This window comes from Saccostrea cucullata, unplaced genomic scaffold, assembly GCF_032062105.1.
Source record: "Saccostrea cucullata isolate Sc308-1 unplaced genomic scaffold, CSIRO_AGI_Scuc_v1 ctg2033, whole genome shotgun sequence".
Lineage (NCBI taxonomy): Eukaryota > Metazoa > Mollusca > Bivalvia > Ostreida > Ostreidae > Saccostrea > Saccostrea cuccullata.
The window spans coordinates 30,579-53,693 of NW_026937135.1; the positions used below are offsets into that span (position 1 = coordinate 30,579).

The window sequence follows — 23,115 nt, forward strand, 5'->3', positions numbered from 1 at the left end:
TAAGATGAGATGTGATTTTGACTGAGATATTCGTTAAAAGAGAATGACAGTAAGTTTTTCTTCATTAAATTTAATGTTTCTCATTTTTATCACGATATTCTGAACATCTTTTGTTGAATAAGGCTTATAAAAATACTAACCCTTTTCGAGACATAAAGCATAAAAAATATAGCATTTTGGTCCCTTGCGACCCCTAATTACGTAACATATGATAAAAATGATATATAATATATTGTTGCAAATCATTAAGATGAACACTTTTGCCCTAGTAATGTATAACAAAATATTGATCATTAGAGAGTTATAATAGATAAAAGAATTTTGGCCCCTCTGAGTCACTAATTTTAGGGGTCAGCCCTTTTTTCTTGATATTAATTGAAAGATCTTGTGATTTTGAAGATTTTTGTTCAACACTTATTCAGAGATTTCTTTTCGTTGTGGAGATATGCTGAATGGAAATATTTAGGGGCCATCGCTCCAAGTCCTTAATGGAGCTGTTTAACAAAAATTCAAAGTATGCATATTCCCCCTTTTTAAGATATAAAGCGTCAAAGATTTGACATTCTAGCCTCTTGTGACCCCCTAATTACGTAACATATGATCTAAATTTTATATATATTGTTGCAAATTGTTAGGATGAATATCTTTGCTTCTGTAATGTAAAACAAACTTTTGTTCAATAAAGAGATATACATGAAAGAGTTTTGGCCGCTGATTTGAGGGGTCAGCCCCCTTTTCTTGATTTCATATGAAAGGTCTTGTGAATCTGCACAACTTGTTTTCTATATATTTTAACAAATTATGAATAGTTACGAAGATATGAAACAAAAGATGTCAAATTTTGTGAGATTTTTCCGAGACATTTTTGGGGCTCTACCGAGCTTCGGCGCCTTTCGCGCTATAAAGATTTGGACACTTGCCTGCAACCCAGCAAACCTTCCTTTACTTTCACTGAAAATCTTCAATCAATATCTTAAGTCGTTCCGGAGGAGTTTCCAGGACAAGCCGACCCTCTAAAACTCAAAAAAATCGTCCATATCTCACGACCGGAAGTGACGTCATCAACGACTAAAATTTCCGACAAGGTCTGGATAAATATCTATCAAATCTGAAAGTTTGGTGAAAATCGGTCGAGCCATTTTCGAGAACTCGCATGCACAAAATCGGTAAGAAAAAACAAAAATAATAATAGGGAAAAAGAAACCGAACGAAAACAATAAGGTCTTCCGTTGGAGTACTTGATTTAAAAATAATCAAAGTATAAAGAATTTTCACTTTTCCTCTGTTTCCATGGAAACTATTTACAATTTCCAATTTTTAAATGCAACATGCACAATAACAAATACTAATCAATAAATCAGTAAAGTTTCATGAAGAATGTTGTTAAAGGGACCAGAGTGGACAAAATTTGTCGCTTTTTGCAGGTTTCCATGGCAACGGTAGCAATTTCGAAACCGGGGCCCGTTTACAAAAGAACTTACGACTTAAGACCAAATAAAATTCTTAATATAACTTTTTAATAAACAAAATACAGAACATTATTTAATAATTTTCAAAAGAAATGTGATAAGATATTTTTACACAAACAATTTCAAAGACAATTATCAATTTTGCAAAATATTACAATAATCTGAAGTTTTTGGTCTTAGTCGTAAGTTCTTTCGTAAAACGGGCCTCAGAATGACCACATGGCACAACTACAACCAGTGATCCTCCTTTAAGGAAAGTTTCAGGAAGATTGTCCCAGCCATCTCCGAGAAAACGCCTGGACAACAAAAACATGCTTACAATCGCAATATGTCGTCCCCGACTTCTTTCGGGACGACATAAAAAGAAACAGAGTAAAAACAGTATTTTCCCCAACTCCTTTTGGGGAACATAACAAGAAGGCTGATTTATAGAATCTGGTACGACTGTTCCTTTCTTTCAAGCAGAGATGTGCGAAATCGAGCGGCACTAAGTAACTATCCTTTTATGCAGTCATGTAACTCATGAAAGTTGAAAAGTAAACTTTGGATTTAAATATATATAAATAAGTGCTTGACCTCTGCATCTCCCAGAATCAACCCTTTAATCACTTTCTTAGATGTTTGTGAACTTTGACCTTTGAACTTTGAACCTGAGTTTGAATATTGAATATTAATTTATGTAATCTTTGCTTTGTTGTGTTGCCAGAGACACCAAAAGCTTTTCATAATTTTTGTCTCTAGATAAACAGGCGTGCCCCATTTTCGCCAAAATAAATTTATTAAATGCAAACTTGATGTTTTAATACGCACTTATCTGAGATAAAGCATGTTACCGTTAAAAAGCAATTTCATAGCTCAAGAAATTTTCAGTATTAAAGAATGACATATATTTAAAGAAAGAAAAGTTGATATCAATATTTGAATAAATAAAACATCCTCAAAAGTGGATAAGAATTTTCTATTTTCATATTTTGAAATTTCTTAAAATTCCTGAATTTCTGAAAATTCCAGACAATGAAGCACTATGCTATAGTAAATGTAAATTCCATAGCTACACATGTGTATTACCTCCAAAAGTTTACTTTACAAAGGTTATGTATAAACAAAGACTATTACTCCTCTTCAAAAAAATCAAATGAACATGCATTTTAAATATATTTTTTTGAAATCATTAAAAATGAAGAAACAGAGTCCGCTTTTATTAGCTATATAGCTTCTTATGATTGAATTTGAAAGACTTTTACATTAACGCATATAATTACCTGTAATATGTATTTTGAATGTGCAGTTTGGGGAAATATTTCCTTCTGCGTCAGCGGCAGAGTAAACAATTCCATGTGACCCAAGGGGAAACAATGAACCTGATTTTTTGCCTTCTATCTGTATAACAGTGGCGTTTCCTGAGTTATCAAATGCAGTGGGTTCATGCCAGGAAACACTGGATGGTTGACTGTTTCTCCCAGCATAGGCATATATGTTCTCGGGGCAATCGCTTATGATGGGTTTTTGAATATCTATGAAAACATATTAAAATTTTAATCTCTGTAGTTTGATACACAAAGACGTGACTACTCTAGAATCAAAATTATTTATTATTCCTAGGTACATGTACTTCATTTTATCGTTTCAAAATATTATAACGATGCTGTAGTTTCCAGGAGTGTTTAGAAATAATAGCCTTTTAAAGAATATGCTTATTAAAACAACAATCAATATGGTTCGGGATTTCATTGAAGCATTTTAGTTTGTTTATCATAAAGCAAGTTGTAAAATACATTTACTCATATTTTCATTTTTTTAAAAAAAGATGCATCTTTTATATACCTATGCATCCTGGTAGATGGTTTGACCACAGTTTATTCGACTGACATTCAATCTGATTTTCGTCAAGAACGGAATAACCACTATCACAACGTGTAGAACACACAGTTTTATACGTGTAGTCGGAAGAGGAGCACAACGATTGACCATTCGCTGGCTTTAAGGCAGGATCATTCCCTGGGCAGGAAATTTCTAATAAAATACATTAAAAAATTAGAATAAACTTTGTTCTATTAGAATTATATTTCTTTGATATATATATTTGTACAGCTCAACTGTTCATCGGCAACATCCTATGTATAGATCAGAAAGATGGAACTCCCCAGTGTCCAAGTTTTTATAAAACATAGTCCTATCAAAATGAAGCACATCAGCCAAAAACGACCCAATGATAGGTTACATAATTATGCACATGTATTCGTGACAAAGACATAATAAAATGTTCGGAATGCTGATTTTTAGGCGGATTGTTGAAATTCCTCTTTCATTAAACTAAACATGATAAATGTATGTATCAGATAGTTGTCTGTCTTGATTTAAAAAAAAATATCATGCAGGTGATAGCAATATATTCCCCAACAAATAAGGAAACTCAACGATTTAAAAGCTTAGACATCTTGCACACAGATGGGACTATTTTGTAATGCATAATATCCATTTATGACGTTAATGTATATGTCGTTTAATGTATGTCTCTCGTGAAATTCGTTAAATCTAGGGTTTATTGAGAAGTGTATCCAAAATAAGTACTAATATTGCTATAGAGTGACTCAAAATCGCAGAGAAAATAGGTGGTCAGTGTTCATCGTACTGATCTACGGTACAATGAAATTGACCTTTTTGCACGTAAAATTTAACTCTTTGGTTAATTACTGAAACCCTAATTATTTTTATCAGATGTAACCATGGCAAAATATATTATCATATTTTACGTAAAATATTTTGAATAAAATTTATCTTTGAAAAAATCTATTGTGTGACCTTTTTTTTCACTAAATGTAACATATTTTGGAGTATTAAAAAACTAAATACTAGGCAATAAAACATTTTCTTCAATCAAGCTTTTTACGACTTAACTGCTGATCAGTCACAAGTATCGAGTACTTTAAAATAATGAAAGAAAAAGTTGAGGTCAGTGATGTTAATCTTGAAATATTGGTCAAAATATGTGATTTTCAGGCAAAAAAAAAATTGATTAAATTTTATATTGACCTATTTGACATATCCTCATTTTTTTGGCAAACTTTGTTGGGGGAAGGTGCAAATCTTGTTCTAAAAATATAAATTAAGACCTATAATAATATATAATATATTCATAGCAATATCCTGATGGAAAATATTCTCTGAGAACAAGTATGTAAGCCTCAAGTTCCAAGATATTAAATTTAACAATTGTGCAGATTTGCAGAATTATCTGCTAAATATCCTTCCTACAAAAAAATTAGTCCCTCACAAATCTTGTTTCTTTGTAGCTTATTGAGCAATTTTGTCGTTGAATGTCAAAACCTAAACATTATTGAAATTAAATATGTTATAAAGATTTAATTTCGATAAATGGTTTTGAGGTAAGATGTTCTGCGTGAACTTTTCCAAAACGCTGACGAGTGACCTACCTTAAGCGTAAAAACGTCAAAAATTTACGGCGTAACAAATTGGACTAAAAATCCAGTTTTTGATCTTGTTTTCTTATTTCAAATACAAAATTTTATTTATTTGCACATTTTAAAAATAAGATTTGATTTGAATAAAGTTTTTCCAGTAAATAGATGATACAGCTCACATTAATGCTATACGTCCGGTTAAATACAATAATATTTGTGTCGGTATATCAAAAGCGACTAGATATCAAAATCGCTCTATCAATCTCTCCTTTTAATTGCTTATATTTTTTTAAAGAAACACTTGACTACATCTTGATTTGCACATTTCATTTATCACTTTAGTTTAACGAAAAGAACTTTTTGCATTGTATGAAATTTTTACCAAACATTCAATCTTTTCTTATTATTCCTCAAGATTACGACATATTACGGAAAGCCTCCAATTTTACAAAAAGTCAGAATCTGACAAAATATTTAATATCATTAATAAATTTTGTGTGATATCATCAAAGAACTGTATAGAAGCTTGATACGAATTTGCAGAAAAATCCATGCAGTCAAAATGATAGAATGGCTAAAATACTTACGCCCATCGTTTACAGCGTCACATGTACAAATTACGCAATTTAAAACCCAAATATTATGCGCGAAGTCTTAGTCATGCCATCTATTATACTTTAGAAGACAAATATTGTTTGATACTTCTAGCTTTCACCTAATCTGCGATCTTTTTTTCCCAGTTTTAATTCAAACTAGATGCTGCCATAAGACAGTTATACCCGCTCTACGGTGTTGCCTCTAAATACACATCCATTCATATTGGGCTTTCCTTGGAAAACGTCAAAATAAATCTTTAATTTACACAGTACATGTTTTCGTCAAATCGAGTATTACAATGAGATTCTTAGAATTAAGTAATTTGACTTTACCATGGCATGCGTTCGGGCTTTCACTGTGGATTCCAGATTCTCCGTTTGTTTCACATGTTATAACTTGTTCATTGTTGCTTCTTATGGGCAGCATTTCATGTCCTTCTTTACACTTTATTCTACATGATGATCCGTAAATAAACTCCCCGTCGCATGTCATTATGCTATTGTCTGGTGGTTGTATAGGGTGACAAGAGATCACTGGAATTTTACATATAAATGGTAAATTCAAGAAACAAATACTAAAATCAATGATTACTGTTAAAACACTTGTATATAAAATGTGGCCATGTATTCATTATTTCCCTGCAACTTTTTTAAACATGTTTATTATGGGTCATCCTAAATCTTTATGTAATTAATTGAAGATTATGAAATCGACCTAACTAGCTGATGCCCCAGCTAATATATACGCCACGTGCTGAATAAAAAACAAAAAAATCTTTCTTTTTCAGAGCGATATGTATGTATTTATTGTAAATGTTTGTTTGTAAACAATATAATTGAAATGTGACACTTTCAGATATAACCGTAAATAATATAATTTGAATGGATTGTTCATTAAATGTACCATTTTTAGTCCCCTACCGGCGAACCTGGAGGGTACTATAGGTTTCCTCTGCATCGGTCCATCCGTCTGTGTGTCTGTCTAGCTGTTCGTCCATCCGTCTGTCTGTCTGTTTGTCCTCGTCTGTCCGTCAGTCTGTCCTACTTAGTTTTCCGCACGTTTTTTTCTAAGCGCTTGCAATTATCAAGGTAGATTTTGGCATGTGAGTGTATCTTGATGGGTAACAGATCAAGTTTGAATTTCGTTTTGCTTAAATGATTTTTACAGAATTATGGCATTTTGAATATTTCATAATTGCTTAATATCATCGGGTTCGTGATGTGCGAAATGTTTAATATGAAGCAAGAAAAAGATGTTGAATGAGTTTAATTTTTCTCTTTTTGTGGAACCCGGTAGGGGACATGTATTGCTTATAAAATTGCGACTGCAATACTCTCAGAATGCTTGTTATTATTGTAGTGACCTATTAGACTGCGAGCTCAGCTACAGGCCGATGCAGGGGCTCGGGAACCACGAGGGATCACTAAGCCAGTATCAGAATGCAAACTCATTTATTGTTAGATCGTACCAAAGTGTTTCGTACCACACTCCTCCCCCTCATAATTTTAAGAGATGTACAGTGCGTTATTATATTTATGAAATAGTCAGCTGGGCCACAAAAATCAAGCCACTTTGACTATATACAAGTAAAAAATCATCAGAAGGGAATAAAAATTCATTTGGAACACATCCTGGAAGAAGAAGCATAATTATACAAATAATAAAAAAACATATAAATTCTACAGAGGGAGGAGTGGATAAGTAGGATAAGATATTCAAATACATATAATTCTAATTAAAATTTCCAATGACATCATGATTAATCGTCCAAAAGACAAAAATCCTTCATCCACTTAGGTGCCTGTCGTTTTCGAGCGGGTCTTTGGCAGATCTCCAGATCATCTGATGATTCATTCTCATGTCCTTCATTTGTGGGGCTTACAGCATCATCTTCATAAAAACTGGACTGCGGTAATTCCTCCTGTAATTGATTTTGCAGTTTGGATTCCTTGTCACTGGGTTCTGGGTGAAGAACTGAATGTCGTAGCCTTTAAAGCCATAAGGGTAGATCTCTGTCTTGACAAAGTTTTAATCTGTCATGGTGGACCACCTTGTTTTCCTTTTTCCCTTGGATTCTGTGCAGCACATGATTAATCTTATAAACAATGACAAAAGGGCCTATCTTCTTCGATTGGCCTACTTTGGAAGAGATATCCACCATATATACAACATCACCCACCTCATAGCTTCTTGTGTTTGATTTTATGTCATAGATCCTCTTCTGACGAAATTGTGCTTCCCCCAAGTTGTCCCTTGCAGCTTGATGACACACTGAAAGAGCCTCCTCCAAATTTTCCACATATCCTGCTGGATTTTGCCCTGGTATCTTCCTTCCTAACATTATATCTAAAGGTTGAGTGACTTCTCTCCCCAGCATCATTCTGTTTGATGTGAATCCCATTTGTCGATTGACAGTGGCACGGATTGCCCCAGCTATTTGTTGGAGGTGTAGGTCCCAATCTTTCTGTTGTGAGATGTTTTCCATATAACATCGGATGGCTTGGAGAACAAGACGATTGTATCTTTCGACCTGTCCATTCGAGCAGGGTCTGTATGGGGTGGTTCTCGTCTTTGTTATTTGGAGTAGTTTACACACTTCCTGAAATAAGCGGCTCTCGAAATTTCTACCCTGGTCAGAGTGAACCTGGAGAGGGCACCCCAATCGAGATACAAAACCTTCCACAAATGATGTTGCTACTGTCTCCGCTTCTTGATCAGGCAGTGCATAACACTCTTACCACTTGATGAATTGGTCCACTATCATTAAAATGTACTTGTTCCCTTTGCCGGACTCCACAAATGGACCATCAGGTCAATATGCACTCTTTCTAAGGGTGCTCCAGCATGGTATTGGCCAAGGCCTGCTTTGGCATGTACATTGGCTTTCTTGTTGACATTACATACTGGGCACGTGCGGACATAAGTCTCGCAATCTGAACTCATTCCAAACCACATATACTTTGGTTTCACCTTCTGTAGGGTTTTCTGCTGTCCCATATGGCCTGCTAATTTGTTGTCAAGAGATCCTTCTAGAACACAATTTTGTAGTGACTTTGGGACCACAAGCAATAGTCGGGACATAGAGCCATCTATCCACTCATAGAAAAGGATACCATTCAAAATTCGTAGCTGCGATGAGCAGTCCCAAAAGTATTTTATAGCTCTACTGGAAAGGGAAGGTCCAGTTCAGTTGGAACATAGCTTTCTGCCTTCCATTTCATTAAGGTACTTGTGTTTAAATCTTGCATTTGTGCATCTCTGATTTCTTCATCTGTTAAGGCAGAAGCCCAGTTACATGCATCCTTGTCTATGGTGTTAGGTAATTCCTTTGGTTTATCAGTTTCTTGAAGGGTCCTAACTGCTAGGGGGATTACATCATCAACATCCTCCTGGAAGCGTTCCCATTGAGCATGCATCCGTCGACAGTAACTGCAGCCCCCACAAGATAGCCTACTGACATCACAACCAGCATTGTAACAGTCACAGGATAGGTCATTTGTTGACATTCTGGATAGGCCATCAGCGTTCTGGTGTTTCTTTCCACTTCGGTGCTGGATGGTAACATCATATTGTGATAACTCTTCTAGCCAGCGAGCTAGTTGCCCCTCAATATTTTTGAACCCAATTAACCATGCCAGACTGTTGTGGTCTGTCCGCAAAATGAAAGGTCTGCCCAGTAGATAATATCGGTAGTGACGAGTAAATGCTACAACAGCTAGCAACTCCCTCCTAGTAACGCAGTACTTCCGTTGAGTAGATGTCAAGGTCTTGCTGTTAAAACTGATTAAGACTTCCTTACCACACTGAATCTGTGACAGTTCTGCTCCAATAGCCATATCCGAAGCATCCGTGTCCAATATGAACATGCCATCATCAAAGGGATATCCCAGAACTGCAGGGTTAGTCATTGCCTCTTTAAGGGAAATGAATGATGTGTCCTTCTCTTTATTCCAGATAAACTTTGTCTTTGGCCCTGTGAGAGTGTACAGAGGTGCTGCTATATCTGCAAAACTCTTTATATGCTCTCTATGGTTGTTAACATACCCAAGAAATGCTTCAAGGTCCTTCTTGCATTTGGGTGTCGGCCATTCTGCCATACATTTCACACTCTCGGTAGTGATGCTGACCCTTTTTCTGTAACCAAGCGACCAAGGAATTGAAGCTCCTTCCTGAAGAGATGACATTTTTTTAGTTTTAGTTTGAGGTTATGGGTCCTAAATCTTTCAAATACTGCTCTTAGATTTATTAAATGTTCCTCAAAATTCTGACCTAAGACTATGACATCGTCTAGGTAAGCAAGGTATTCTTTCCAGTTAAGACCTTGTAAAACTAACTGTATCACCCGTTGAAAGGTTGCAGGGCTATAGCATGTTCCAAATGGCATTCGTACAAATTCAAATAGGCCATACCTTGTAATGAATGCCAACTTGTGTCTATCATCAGGGTCTACCTCTATCTGATAATATCCCTGTGCCATGTCAAGCGTGCTCATAAAGTTGTTTTTTCCAAGAGTGTCTAGACATTCCTCCATGTTCGGGAGTGGGAAAGCATCTTTCTTGGTGACTTTATTAGCTCCCCTAAAATCAATACAATACCTTACAGTCCCATCTTTTTTTCGCACCAGGACCGGTGCTGACGACCACTCAGAAATTGACGGAACGATGATACCTTTGTCCAGCATAATTTTCAGATGCTCCTCTTCCTCTGATTGGAATCCTAGTGGTGTGCGCCTCAATTTGGATTTCACCGGGTGGGCATTGCCAGTGTTTATCTTGTGTTGGATCCCTTTGAACAGTCGCAAGTCAAAGTTTCCTTTAGAAAAAATGTCTTGGAATTCCAGAAGGAGGTGTTTAACACTTTGACTTTGCTCTGAGGTTAGATCTCTTGTTGATCTATCTGCTAGGTCTATCAAGTGGTCTGGTAATTCGACAGGAAAACATTCATTTGTCTTGCTGTGGTCTTGTAGTATTCCACCATTGACGACTTGGTCCACTTCAGAAACAGTCCCAATCACTACATTTTTCTGAAGTTCAACTGGTCTTGTTGACAAGTTGCGCAAAAGGACTGGCACTTGATCACTGTTATCAACTAAAGCATGTGTTGAAAGCAATCCCTTAACATTATGACATGGTTTGAAAACCAAAGTACCAGCTATGTGTTGGTCCAAATGGCCAAGAACCTGCACTGATGAAAATGGTTCAACTCTCACTTTTTGACTTAATTTCACTCTAGCTATTTGAACTTGTTTACCTCCTGCATCTAGTAGAGTTGCATTCATCCGTTTGCCACCAAGGACTATCTGTATTTCATTAAGGTCAATGGTAGAGTTTTGTGCCTTTAGAAAATCCAGACCTAATATGACGGGATCAGATATGTCAGCTATAAGGGCAGTCCAGGTGATTGGGTCTTCTTGTGTGTTCCCAATACAAATCTGAATGTTTTTACAGTAGTTAGCCTCAAAAAAGTCAGAATTTCCTGCACCCTTCATGGTTACTTTTTCTCCACGAACTAAGGGTGGGGTGAAAGTGTTGGCAAAAGCTTGGCTGATAACTGTTATCTGGGCTGCCGTGTCGACAATAGCTTGAACAGGTTTTCCGTTAATAGAGATCCCTAGCATCAAGTTGTATGGATGTGTTTGACTGTTGTCATACATTCGTATGTCGTAACTGGTTGGAATAGTCCTGGTTTCTCTCTTCGGCGATCTAGGGGATGGCGAACGGGACATGTGTGACCTTTGGCATTCTCTAGCAAAGTGACCTGGTTGTCCACAGTTGAAGCACTGTGCTGCTTTGAGTGGTGAAGAGCTGGAAACAGAACTAGAAATACTGTCTGTTTTCCGTGGTGGAGATTGTGACCTTGTGGAAAGTTGTTTATTCATTAGGGTAATGATTTTATCCACTTTAGCGTTGGTCGCCTCCAGCCCACTTTTGAGTTCAGCTATTTCTTCTGAAAGTTTGTCTGCTCTGCTTTGGGGTCGTATTGGTCTAACTTTAAATTCATTCAACAAGCCCAAGTCACTATCAAGGTCATCCTCTTCAAAACGAACCTTCCTCACCTCCGGCTTCTTAGCGCCTAAGATTAATCTCTGATTATTGAGTGCAGCCTTTACCAATAATAAGGCCGTCTCAAGGTCAGGAGGGTCTTTGTCCATAGTTGTAAGTGCTGCTCTTTTATTTTCGAGGCCCTTCAGGAAAGTGTCAGTAGCTATTGTTTCTTTTACACAGTTTGGAGCCTGTGGGTAGCCTTCACTTACCATTTCCTGGATTTTTTCTGCAAATTCATCAACAGATTGGTCACCTTGCTTGATATCCTGGAGATTCCTCCTAATTGTGTGAGGGAGATCTCGCTGGCCAAATCTTGTTTTCATCTTTGCACAAAGTGATGAGAAACTGCTCTGTACTTGGGCTGAACATGTATAGTAATACTTTAATGCTTTGTCACGCAAAGATTCAACTAGGCGTTCCAGTCGTTGTTCATTGTTCGAGTTATATCTTGTCGCTTTCATGTTGAACTGCACAATATATGGATTCCATTCCGATTTTCCATCGAAGGTAGCCATCTTTGGTGGGGGAGGACCCATAGTTTGATAACTCGTCATGAAATTTGGCTTCTGTCAACTTTTCACTTTTTGTGAATTTCCATCTGTGGTTACCTTAGCAGCAGTGTTCCCACTGGGCGGGCCAGACAAAAGCCAGCCACAATAAGCAGTAGCACTGTCACTAGGTAACGAGGTGTTTTATTTTTTGATGTCCATTTTAGGTTTCATCCATGGATTACGACCACCATAAAACCATGTGGAGCCAAATTACCGACAGCATTTTCATTTATTTTCAGTAACTTTTCTTCATATGTTTTTCTAAGCTTTTCCTCAAGCTGTGTTTGCATGAGTTCATAGTGTTCTTGCGAAGCCTTCATTTGCCTCTTTAAAATCACTCGACATTTTTTCCATTCGGTCATTCCATTCCTTCTTAAGTGCCTGAAGTAACTGTGGTGATGTGTCTAGAGAAACTTTTTCTTCATCCAATAGAGTTCTTATGGTATTATAGGTGCCCTGTAGGAATTGGAGTATGTCATCTTTTGTTATAAAGCCCTTTTCCTCCCGTAGTTTAAGGATAGCTGTGGCTCTTTGCTGACCAATTTCCCCCGAGTTTAATTAGGTCCTCATAAGACGCAGTATTCAAGTTTATAGCAGGCATTATTCTATTGATCTTAAATCCTCCTCAGAAACTTGTATGTCCAAAATGTCTTCTGGTAAAACTCTGAAACAACTTCTGTTAATATCCTCAGTCAAACTTCTGCTCCAGATCAAGGCCAATTCTGTACCTGAATGGATGCCATCGTAAAAAACAGAAAATTTGTAAGAAATCCTTCCGTTGTTCTTCTTCTTGCGATTGTCTATGTCCTTGCGTCTGCGTGTTATGTCCTTATTAAATCGCAAATTAGATTGTCCAGTTTCTGAATTTATTGCACGAATATTTGCATTTAAAGCTTCAACTTGCCTGCAAATTTCAATGTCTTGGCTTTTGAATAAGTCTGGATTGGAATGACCTTTGTGTCAATTATATGCCACGATTGAGTAGCACGGTATTTCAATGAATTTCACTTTTATATCTTAGAACTTGGATACAATTGTTATGGCTCTTCGGTATTGTGCGGTAATGGTATCTACGACAGTATTGTCCCAGCAGCGAACTTGAGTAATTTTCCTCTCTTTTCTGGTAATGTCACAAGTCCCAAGCCAAATATAAATCAGTGCTGAACCAAAGGCTCTGGACTCCAATCTCTGTTCAAGTTGATCTTCGGCCTTTTCAGTTTGCAGGCCACTTTGGCACTTAAACTCGACAAACCTCGGGGGGGGGGGGGGGGGGTTATTTTTAAGAGCAAAACCTTTGCTGTCTGACAGAAGAATTGGTGTGTGACACAGTGACCCTTGAGGTGTTGTTGGTGGCTTGCTGAGAAAAGCTTGTATTTTTTGGTCCAGACAATGACATGAACAAAATAATATGCAATATGATTTTATGAAGATTGAAGGGTTGAATACACAACTAATATGGCTATTGAAATTAGAAATTCAAACAAAACTCCAAAATAAAATTCCTATCGCAATCGAATGATATCGCAAAAATTTTTATGTAATTGAAAATAAAATTTCGAATTGTGACAGCTATGGGTTTCCGTACCCAAGTTAACAAATTAAAAATCAACACTGACGCTAAATGGAGAATGAGATAGAATTATAAAATTTCAAAAATGATTGTCAAATAGTAGCGTAGTAATATTGTCACACTTGATAGATTAATTTCTCCTTTTTCTGCGAGAAACCAAGTTTGACAAAACGCGGGAATGTCCGAGTTTCCTCGACACTATTGCCCTACGCTAATCAAAATACAAGAAAAATCAGTAAAAGGATATTATATTCTTCAACTGGACGTAGAATCGGTCACTTCTGACACCAGTTGTAGTGACCTATAAGACTGCGAGCTCAGCTACAGGCCAATACAGGGGCTCGGGAACCACGAGGGATCACTAAGCCAGTATCAGGTTGCAAACTCATTTATTGTTAGATCGTACCAAAGTGTTTCGTACCACATTATTATGCTCTGATCAATATCATAAAAAAAACTAAAAACTATATGATAAAATAGTTAAGGATTTTTGGAAATTCCAGAGGTTAGATCACGTGTCTAGGATGTGTAAGCATCCCATGTTGACACCCGCTTTAAATTTTAGCCTTACATGCATGTATTGATTATGAAAATGAAGAAATATGGACATCCTTCTGTCAAATCAAGTACAAAATCAAAGACATAACATTTAGTACGAAACAAGGAAGACAATCTAAGACCCGGTGAAAGTTTATATTTAATTTGGTCATTATAACACTAATGTAAACTTCACTTCCTGAAATAAAGGTTACCAATTTATTATTGAAGTCAATGTCTTATTAGTACACTAACCTTTTTGACGCAGGGTAATACATGGATATACATGTAAATTCATATACAGATTCTTCACATTCTTTATTCTTTGGAACAACTTGTGTTCTATTCATATAAAATACTTGTAGAGTCTTTTAATAATTATGAAAAAATCATTATATCTACTCATTTGTTGTTCGAAACATCTACGTATAGAGAACGTAATTAATGGAAGATTAAAGTAGCCTTAAACTTGAAGAATACAAAAGATACCTTTCACAGAAAAGGAAAAACTGCATGAAGATCTAGCTCCTTTATTGTCTGACACTTCGTAAGTCACAGTATGTGTTCCTCTCGTAAATTCTGAACCACTTGGACTTCCAGAAACTATTGTTGGGCTGAAAATAAAAGAAAAATTAATAAGCAATTATTTTCAACTTTTCTTCAAAATATGATTAAATATTAAGTATCATATCTGTGCTCTGGATTCCATATCATAAGTAACATATCTGTGCTCTGTATGTAACAATCACAACATACCCGACTAAACTGTCCCCCTCAGGATCTTTTGCCTGTGGATCAGACCAGTAATGTCTTGCAGTTATTTCCGATCTCTCAGCGTAAACAACTTTATGTTCTCCGGTGTCAGGGCATATCAGATTAGGAGGATTGTTTGGAGGATGATTAAAGTTTTCGTTGGCTATGAAAGTAAGGTTTTTTTTTTAAGTTTGTAAAACAATGTATAACCATGTGAATTTTATTTAGAATTAAAATGACGTGATTTGAATTTAAAAAGAAATAAGAAATAGGTTCAGCTTTACTGAAGAACCAAAAGGGTCTTATTTTATTTTTGTTACAATTTGCATCATTGTGAAGTATGCTTAGAAGATTTTAAGAAAATTATTCATGTGCTAGCATGTGTGAATGTTAAGGGGCCTTTTAAAGTAGATATGGATCCCCACAATGTGAGTAACAAAACACCGACTTCCTTAGACTCAGAGGACGGTGACTTAAATTGTGATTTCGAAGTCAAATGATGCTGATGACATGGATATCATATGTCATTTTCTCCTTTTCCGCTGAATGATATCTAAATTAATGGCTAATTTATCAGATCGATGTACGTGCAATTACGGTTGAGACGTACATCTTTGGACTTTATGTTTCGTCTTATGTAAGAAGCGATAGCACAATTAGTTGATTGAATACACTTCATTTTAGAATAAAAGCATTTAATATTTTAATTTGGTATATCAAAGGGTATAATGTGTATCATTTACTAATTTTCATATTAGTAGGTGATAGATTTTTGTAAATATAAATGTACCGGGATTTCAATTTGTGAAAAAAGTTTCTATGGACGCCACTTGGCACTCTAGATCAAGTTTAGTGAGTTCGCTTCGTGATCTTGGGGGAGGGGGGTGTTTGGGTTCAATTCCCATATTACTTGTACCTTAGCATAGATGATAACTCTTTCTTTGCAAAAATCGGTACTAAAATTTAATGCCATGGTTGAAAACTTCAAAAAAGCATTTCAATTGTAAAGGTGGGTGTTAAAACGATTTAGAGTCCTCACTGTATAATGATTTGGATAAAGAGACTTCTTTAAATGATTAAATAAAAGGTCACGTACACGCAATCGTCGCCCGCGTGGCGTAGTGGCTAGAAAATCTGCTCTTGAGTCGAGGAATATGTATTCGTTTCTTTCGTTGTGGGTTTGAATCCATTTCAAAACTTGAGGCCAGTATATAAATCGAATGAATAAATCGGGGTATCATTCCGTTTTCCAAAAGATGTTGATGCGTAGAATAGCTCACTGCTCAAATGTCCAAGGTTCCGAGAACCTAATGAGTGTTTCATTCCAGGTGAGGGAGGGCTTTCTTTGTGAAGATGTGAATGCCCTTTTGGCTAGCAGTGTACATTTGGTCGTTTGTCTCTTAATCCCAATGCACAAAAAGTGCTATAATACACAGTTTAAGAGGCAGTCACCCGAAAAACCAGGCAGTATTGTATTGATAGGCGGCACATCGAATGTGAGGAATATTTGATATTTTATTAAAAACAATATCAATGTAGTCCAAAAGGAATAATGTAATTGAAGATTTGTTTGAAAATTGCTTATTTAGTAAAATATTCCTGTGTTTTGTGCTTTTGAATTCCCCAGAATTCCCCTATATAAACCATTGAATGTAGGCCAGAAACAAAGAACTGTAATTTCTCATACATTTTTAAGAAGACTATAATTCACACTTAAATAAATCTAGGAATATTTCATCTTTTTGTTTAAAAAATAATATCGGTGGGAAAAACACTTTTGATAGTAGTTTTCTAGCAAAATATATAAATGTTTTTGTGATGCAAGAGTTATCTCCCGTGTCATCGGTAACGCTGCTAAACACCTTTTTAACGGAATCCTAGTGAAATATTTAGAATCGATACACTAAAGAAAATTATTAAACAAAAAATAACTTATTTATTTTCAAAATATAATTCATTTTCGCCTCCAAAGGTAATATTTAAATAAAAATTGGCTATATTATTTGGGTTGAAATCACGTTTCCATTGATGTATCAGTGACGTCATGCACCTGACTAATGTTGCATCACAATGAAATAAATGCAAGTTTCCCAGAGAAGTTTGTAAATTCTTTGCATAAAGTGTAAAGAAAAAGATTTAAATGACTTCTCTTTTTCTGTGTAATTACTCTGGCGAATACTTTTTTTATACACGGGCGGCGTCTCATGTAGATGTATTAAAACAAGTCCGTTTTGATAAGAACTTTTACACATGTCTGAGAACTTTTTTTAAAACTGATTTACTATGATATACGTAAAAATAATTAATGAAGTGTTTATAATGAACTATTCTTATAAAGTTTGGAATCAATGATGGATGTTTTAGATTTACGCAACATTTAATTCAACGAAGTTGAGATGTTTATAAAAACTTAAATATATTTACCTATGCAGTCAAATCAAAAGAAACAATCCGCGGTACGATTAAAAAGGGAAAAAACCCTGAAAAATGATATAAAAATATATTTACTGAGTTAGATTACTGCTGAGCTCCCCACTATAATTTGTCACTAAAACGGAATATGGTTTAGTGAAACATTTCGTTTTTTTATTATATATTTTTTTCATTAGGCTATTGAACCAATCACACACTCACCTTAAATATCTTCTGAAAAAATTCCCGTACAACTTAGACATGACCCCCCCCCCCACCCCCCTGCTTTTTGCTTGCGATTTATCAGCTCTTAAATAATGATACTATATCACTTATTTTCTTATTTATATCACCGTTCACGGTAGCCTAGTGGTAGAGCGTTCGCTTCGTGATCGGGAGGCCCGGGTTCGATTCTCCTTCCCGGCGCCGCGTCAAACCTAAGACGTAAAAATAGGTAGCGACTGTTCCTTCGCCAAGCGCTCGGCATCAGGAGTGAAAGTCACGGGTCTTTCGGATATGACCTTAAAAACGTAGGTCCCGTGTCAAGGTAGGCGCTGGCACGATAAAGAACCCTCACTGCTCAATGGCCTTGAGTGCCGAGTATAGGTCTAAATTTGAAGCCCTTCACCGGCATCGGTGACGTCTCCATATGAGTGAAAAATTCTCGAGAGGGACGTTAAACAATATACAATCAATTAATCAATCTTATTTATATCAAATCCAAAATTTTAAAAGAAGAAAATATAGGGTAAATGACTTTACAGATGACCGGTAAAAAAACTTGGATAAAGTCGAGACTACATATAAAATATTTTCTGTATTTAGTCATGTTTAATTAATTTCGTCACTGATAGAATTTAACTCTTTAATTCCTGAGAAAATAGAAAAAGAAATTTTACTTGGAAATAAGATAAATAATGAAATTATACGTAGATAGCTGTCTGCTCTCAGAGGTTGCATGATGCATGTACAATAACATTTTTTGAAATACCGAGTATCAAGAAGTCAAACATGTTTTTACATGTAATCTTCATGTACGTAAAAGACATTAGTAATTTAAATAATATATACATTGAATCTATGGTTACAGTCAATTAAAAACAGAAAAATGATTGAAAAGAAATAAAACAGAAGCATATTTTTCTGATAAATTAATGAAGAACCACATAGAGGAAATATTTCTAATTCTACGGTAAAAACCGACCCCGATTGAAATGAAACCGATCCCGATCGAAAATAATGCAAAATTAATAAATTTATCAAACTAAAGGCACCTGCCACCTAGATAATGTGTAAAATGATAGATAAAGTAAACCTTAAACAACATTGCAACAAAAGAGCCACATTTAACGAAACATTTATAATATTTTCTTCTTTATCTAATTCCGATCGGGATCGGTTTAATTAGGGGAAAATCATAAATAACAGGTAAATTTGACTCCTTTTATTTCTCTTAAGATACCTGTTCCCACCAATTTTATTAAATGACTCAAAAGTTTGTACTTTTTATTCATAATAACATGAGGGAAAAAACTATGTCATAGTAATGTATTGGATTTTATAACTTATCGAAAATTGCATACTGAATTCAAAAAGTGACTTGTTAAACTCAATTTTGGACCACATATTTTTTTTCTAAAGAAATATAATTTGGAGTCTTATTCATTATAAAATAAAAGATAAGAGTCTTTGCTATAAATAATATTGATTGACACATCCAGCTTTTGAGTATCTGTTACAAATAAAATAAAATAAAAACATAGTAATTTTTTTATCCTCAAGTTGACCTTTTTGCACTTACCAAAAATAGGACTAGAGGACCACTAAAAAAATTTTTGATGTTGTCATGTGTAAACACTTGCTATACAAAGTCTACATGCAAAAAAATAATTAAAATCTATGACATGCGATGTGCCACCTATTGCCTGGTTTTTCGGTGGACTGCCTCTTAATACCCCAAAAGCCTACCTGTACCCGTGTTTGGGATTTTGAGAAAAAAATATATATATAAAAAATAAGCATAAATGCTACATGTAATCTATATTGTTAAACTCAATTTTGGACCACATATTTTTTTTCTAAAGAAATATAATTTGGAGTCTTATTCATTATAAAATAAAAGATAAGAGTCTTTGCTATAAATAATATTGATTGACACAGTCAGCTTTTGAGTATCTGTTACATATAAAATAAAATAAAAACATAGTAATTTTTTTATCCTCAAGTTGACCTTTTTGCACTTACCAAAAATAGGACTAGAGGACAACTAAAAAAATTTTTGATGTTGTCATGTGTAAACACTTGCTATACAAAGTCTACATGCAAAAAAAATAATTAAAATCCATGACATGCGATGTGCCACCTATTGCCTGGTTTTTCGGTGGACTGCCTCTTAATACCCCCAAAGCCTACCTGTACCCGTGTTTGGGATTTTGAGAAAAAAATCTATATATAAAAAAATAAGCATAAATGCTACATGTAATCTATAGTAATCTATATGTATGTTGATTTGTGTTTGAATGTAAGAGGGGATACCCATTAAAATCTTATTATATACTGAAAGGAAAAAGAAACGCATGGGTAAACTTTTGAGATGAATCTAATTTAATTTTCTTTTTTAATTATTCAGTTTTCCTGTCTTAGTTTTAAAGTCATCTTTCAAAAACATATGACCAAAATCCCATCTGATTCTGTCTAATATGTCATGAGCTATTGAAACTTACATGACGATACCCCCAAAAAAGGGAAAATTAAAAACTCTCATTATCTTGAATTTCTCTCCAGCGTATCCGTCATGAGCATAATTCCTCCTTTGCATCAAATCTTCATCTTTGAAACACTGTCTATATTGGGCATGGGTAACAACTCCAAAAAATTAGTCATACCACGCGCGCATGCACCAATGTGAGGAACAAAACAGTAAGTTGATCGGCTAAAAAAAATAATTTGCGGAATTGTTTTCTTTTATTCTTCGTGTGAATGTAATGGTTATGATAGTCGATTGTATAAAAGGTGTTTTTTGTGGAAGTAAGGTGGCGATTTAAGAGATGGAGGACGAATAAGCCGCTCAAAATATGACTTTGTTTCGTGTTAACGTCAACGTCACAGTTGATAGAAAACCATTCCAGTCCCTCTCTGACAACGGGTAAGAAGATTTAAGGGAGAACATTTACAAAAAACTGCTAACTTACTCCTTGTTGCGTTTATCATTAATGAGGCAATTAAAACAAGCCCCATGGAACTTCCATGAACTATGCGAAGATAGCAAGAAATCCATTATTATCGTCTTTAAATATTGAAAAACAATGTGTATACCTTGGTGCATCAAATAGTTCAACAAGAATTGTTGGCAAAGTCGTCTTCATCAAATTGCATATGTTTTGGGGCTTTTAAGCGTTTTCCCTACGTGACGTCATACATTTTACGGTTTTGTAATTCTGAAAAACTGATTTTGGTGCATAGTAAATAAATTTATCATCTGACCAATTTTTGTAATTTTCAGTCATGCGGTCAAAAAAAAATCGAATATTATGCTACCCTGCATATCTCTTTCCTTTCAGTATATATTAAAAATATTGTTCTAAAATTATTGCTTGTAGATTCTTATTTGATTAAGGAAGGAAGACATCAGTGACCAATGAATAATATATTTATATATAACAATTTTAGATTTGATAAGTACAATGTACATATTACACTTTTCCCTAACTTAATAACATGACAATTCTAATTTATTTTAAGCATGTTAAAATAAATACTCGTCTGAGAGTTTTGTAGTGGGTATTTTGGTGTTGCCTACTATCATTGAATGAGATGATATCGGAAAAAATTCTTCTAATAAGCTGATCACCCCTTTGAGTGGGTAGAATGAGACATAAATGTATATGTGTATGCAGAAGAGACGGTGGCAGCCGCAAGGCCAATTCTGGTGGAGGAATCAGTTGTAAGGATCAGAAGAAAGATGAAGGGGCAAACGTTTAAAGGGGTAACTAAGACATTACTTACTATTACAATAAAAGAGCAAAGGTTAGAAGCGCATTAGTGGAAGGAAAGCAGTCTAGAGGAATTGTGATGAGGTACCAAGGCGAAGTAATTCTGTATTTGAATGAACCTGGCAATTCGCTATGCAATATGAACTTTGGGTATTCCAGAAACATATTGCAGGTTACCTTGCTCGGGAACCATGGCCTACCATTCAAATTAATTGTACATATTTCCAATCAATAATTACACGGATAGAGTGAGAGGAAAAATATATACAATATCAATAATGGAACCCCTGTACCTTGTAGAACCCTGTAAGTTTACAAAAATTGGATACGAAACAAACAGAATATCATCATACTTTCTAATACTAAAGGCTGAATTTTAATAGTATATATGTCAGGTCAAAATAATTCACAGTTATATTGTAATACTGTTTCCTTATACCAGGTGTGCCATCAAAGGATCAAGAGTTAATTTGAATATCATCTCAGGTGCCAAAGAAGGGTTAAAGGGTATACACAGAGACTAGTAAATAAATGTCAATCAAGTCTAAGTATACACTAATTTCATGACTAGGAGAGGAACAGTCAAACTGTTGTCCCATGGAAATGACAAAGACTTCTGTTTTCAAGACTTGTCTTCCCCATCAAATCGGGCAACAGATTTACTGTTCCCCTCATAGTCATGAAATAAGTGTTTATTATTACATAACCTACTATATAAATGTAATTAGGCATTTTGAACTGTTTCACGATTCAACTTATGTTTTTGCGTGATCATGAAACAGTCGAACTGTTGACCGGGCAACAATGAACTGTTGCCTATTTAACGAGGCCCGATCTAGTTGAAAATTACGAAAATGGAATGATAAAAAATGTTAACTTTTGAAAATATTTTTGTATGTATTATTCTAAGAATAATTAGAATGAAATTTTGTTACCTTGCCTTTATTGTAGTCAAATGGGGGCACTGTCAAGATATTGACCATTTTTCGTGTTTTTATGCACGATTACAAAGTAAAACTCTCAAAAAAAAAAACAAACAAACAAACAAAGAAATTGAAAATTAAAAAAAAATTCACGATGAAATGTTTTGTTGTTCACATATATCATGCAATTTCCATTCTTCTTATAAAAAATGAAAAGAAAATTAGAGGTAGCCTTTATTGCAGTGAAAAGGAGGCATATCAAAACACAAAATTAGGATTTATTTTATCCAACTAGATATGAAATAAGTCGCCATGGGTTAACTTTATATAACATCAACAAACAATTGCAATACTGTATCATTTTCCAAAAAGATAAATTGTTCTTACATTCTGAAATAATTTTCAAACCATGCTTTATTTTTTTTCTTAACACGCGATGTTGTTATACGTGGAAAAAAAGGGGGTGGGGGGCAAAGGCGACAAATGACGAATTTTACTAATATCATGTAATACATGTATATTATAGGAAAAAAATATATATATCGGGGGTTGCATTTAAATGATTCATAGACTGATTTATTTTTACGCAAGCTAATCCAAGCATATTTAAGTCCTCAATAAAAAAGGGTGTGTATAAACACTTCAATACGTTCGAGGAGAAAAACTAAAATCGTTTATTTTTGGTTGTAGTGTTTGTTTTTTTAACTCACAAATTGAAATAAAAACAAGGTAGAATTAATGCATTAAAAAATTGATACCTCAAAATAAATCATGATCCAAAGTTGTTTATTAATTAAAAAAAAATATTTAAAAAAAACTTGTAAATAATAGAAATATGGAAGGGA

General features: G+C 34.9%; 1 protein-coding gene across 1 annotated transcript; it reads right to left on the reverse strand.

The window, feature by feature from the left end:
- Positions 1-2,731: 2,731 nt before the first annotated feature.
- LOC134247424 (hyalin-like) lies at positions 2,732-21,540 on the reverse strand (the record flags this gene model as incomplete). The annotated part of the gene is made up of 6 exons (XM_062729796.1): positions 21,525-21,540; positions 14,947-15,106; positions 14,680-14,804; positions 5,821-6,021; positions 3,339-3,482; positions 2,732-2,983 (listed from the first exon to the last, which is right to left on the reverse strand). Coding segments are annotated over exons 1-6 (898 nt in total), but the record flags the coding sequence as incomplete, so codon positions are not given.
- Positions 21,541-23,115: the final 1,575 nt, after the last annotated feature.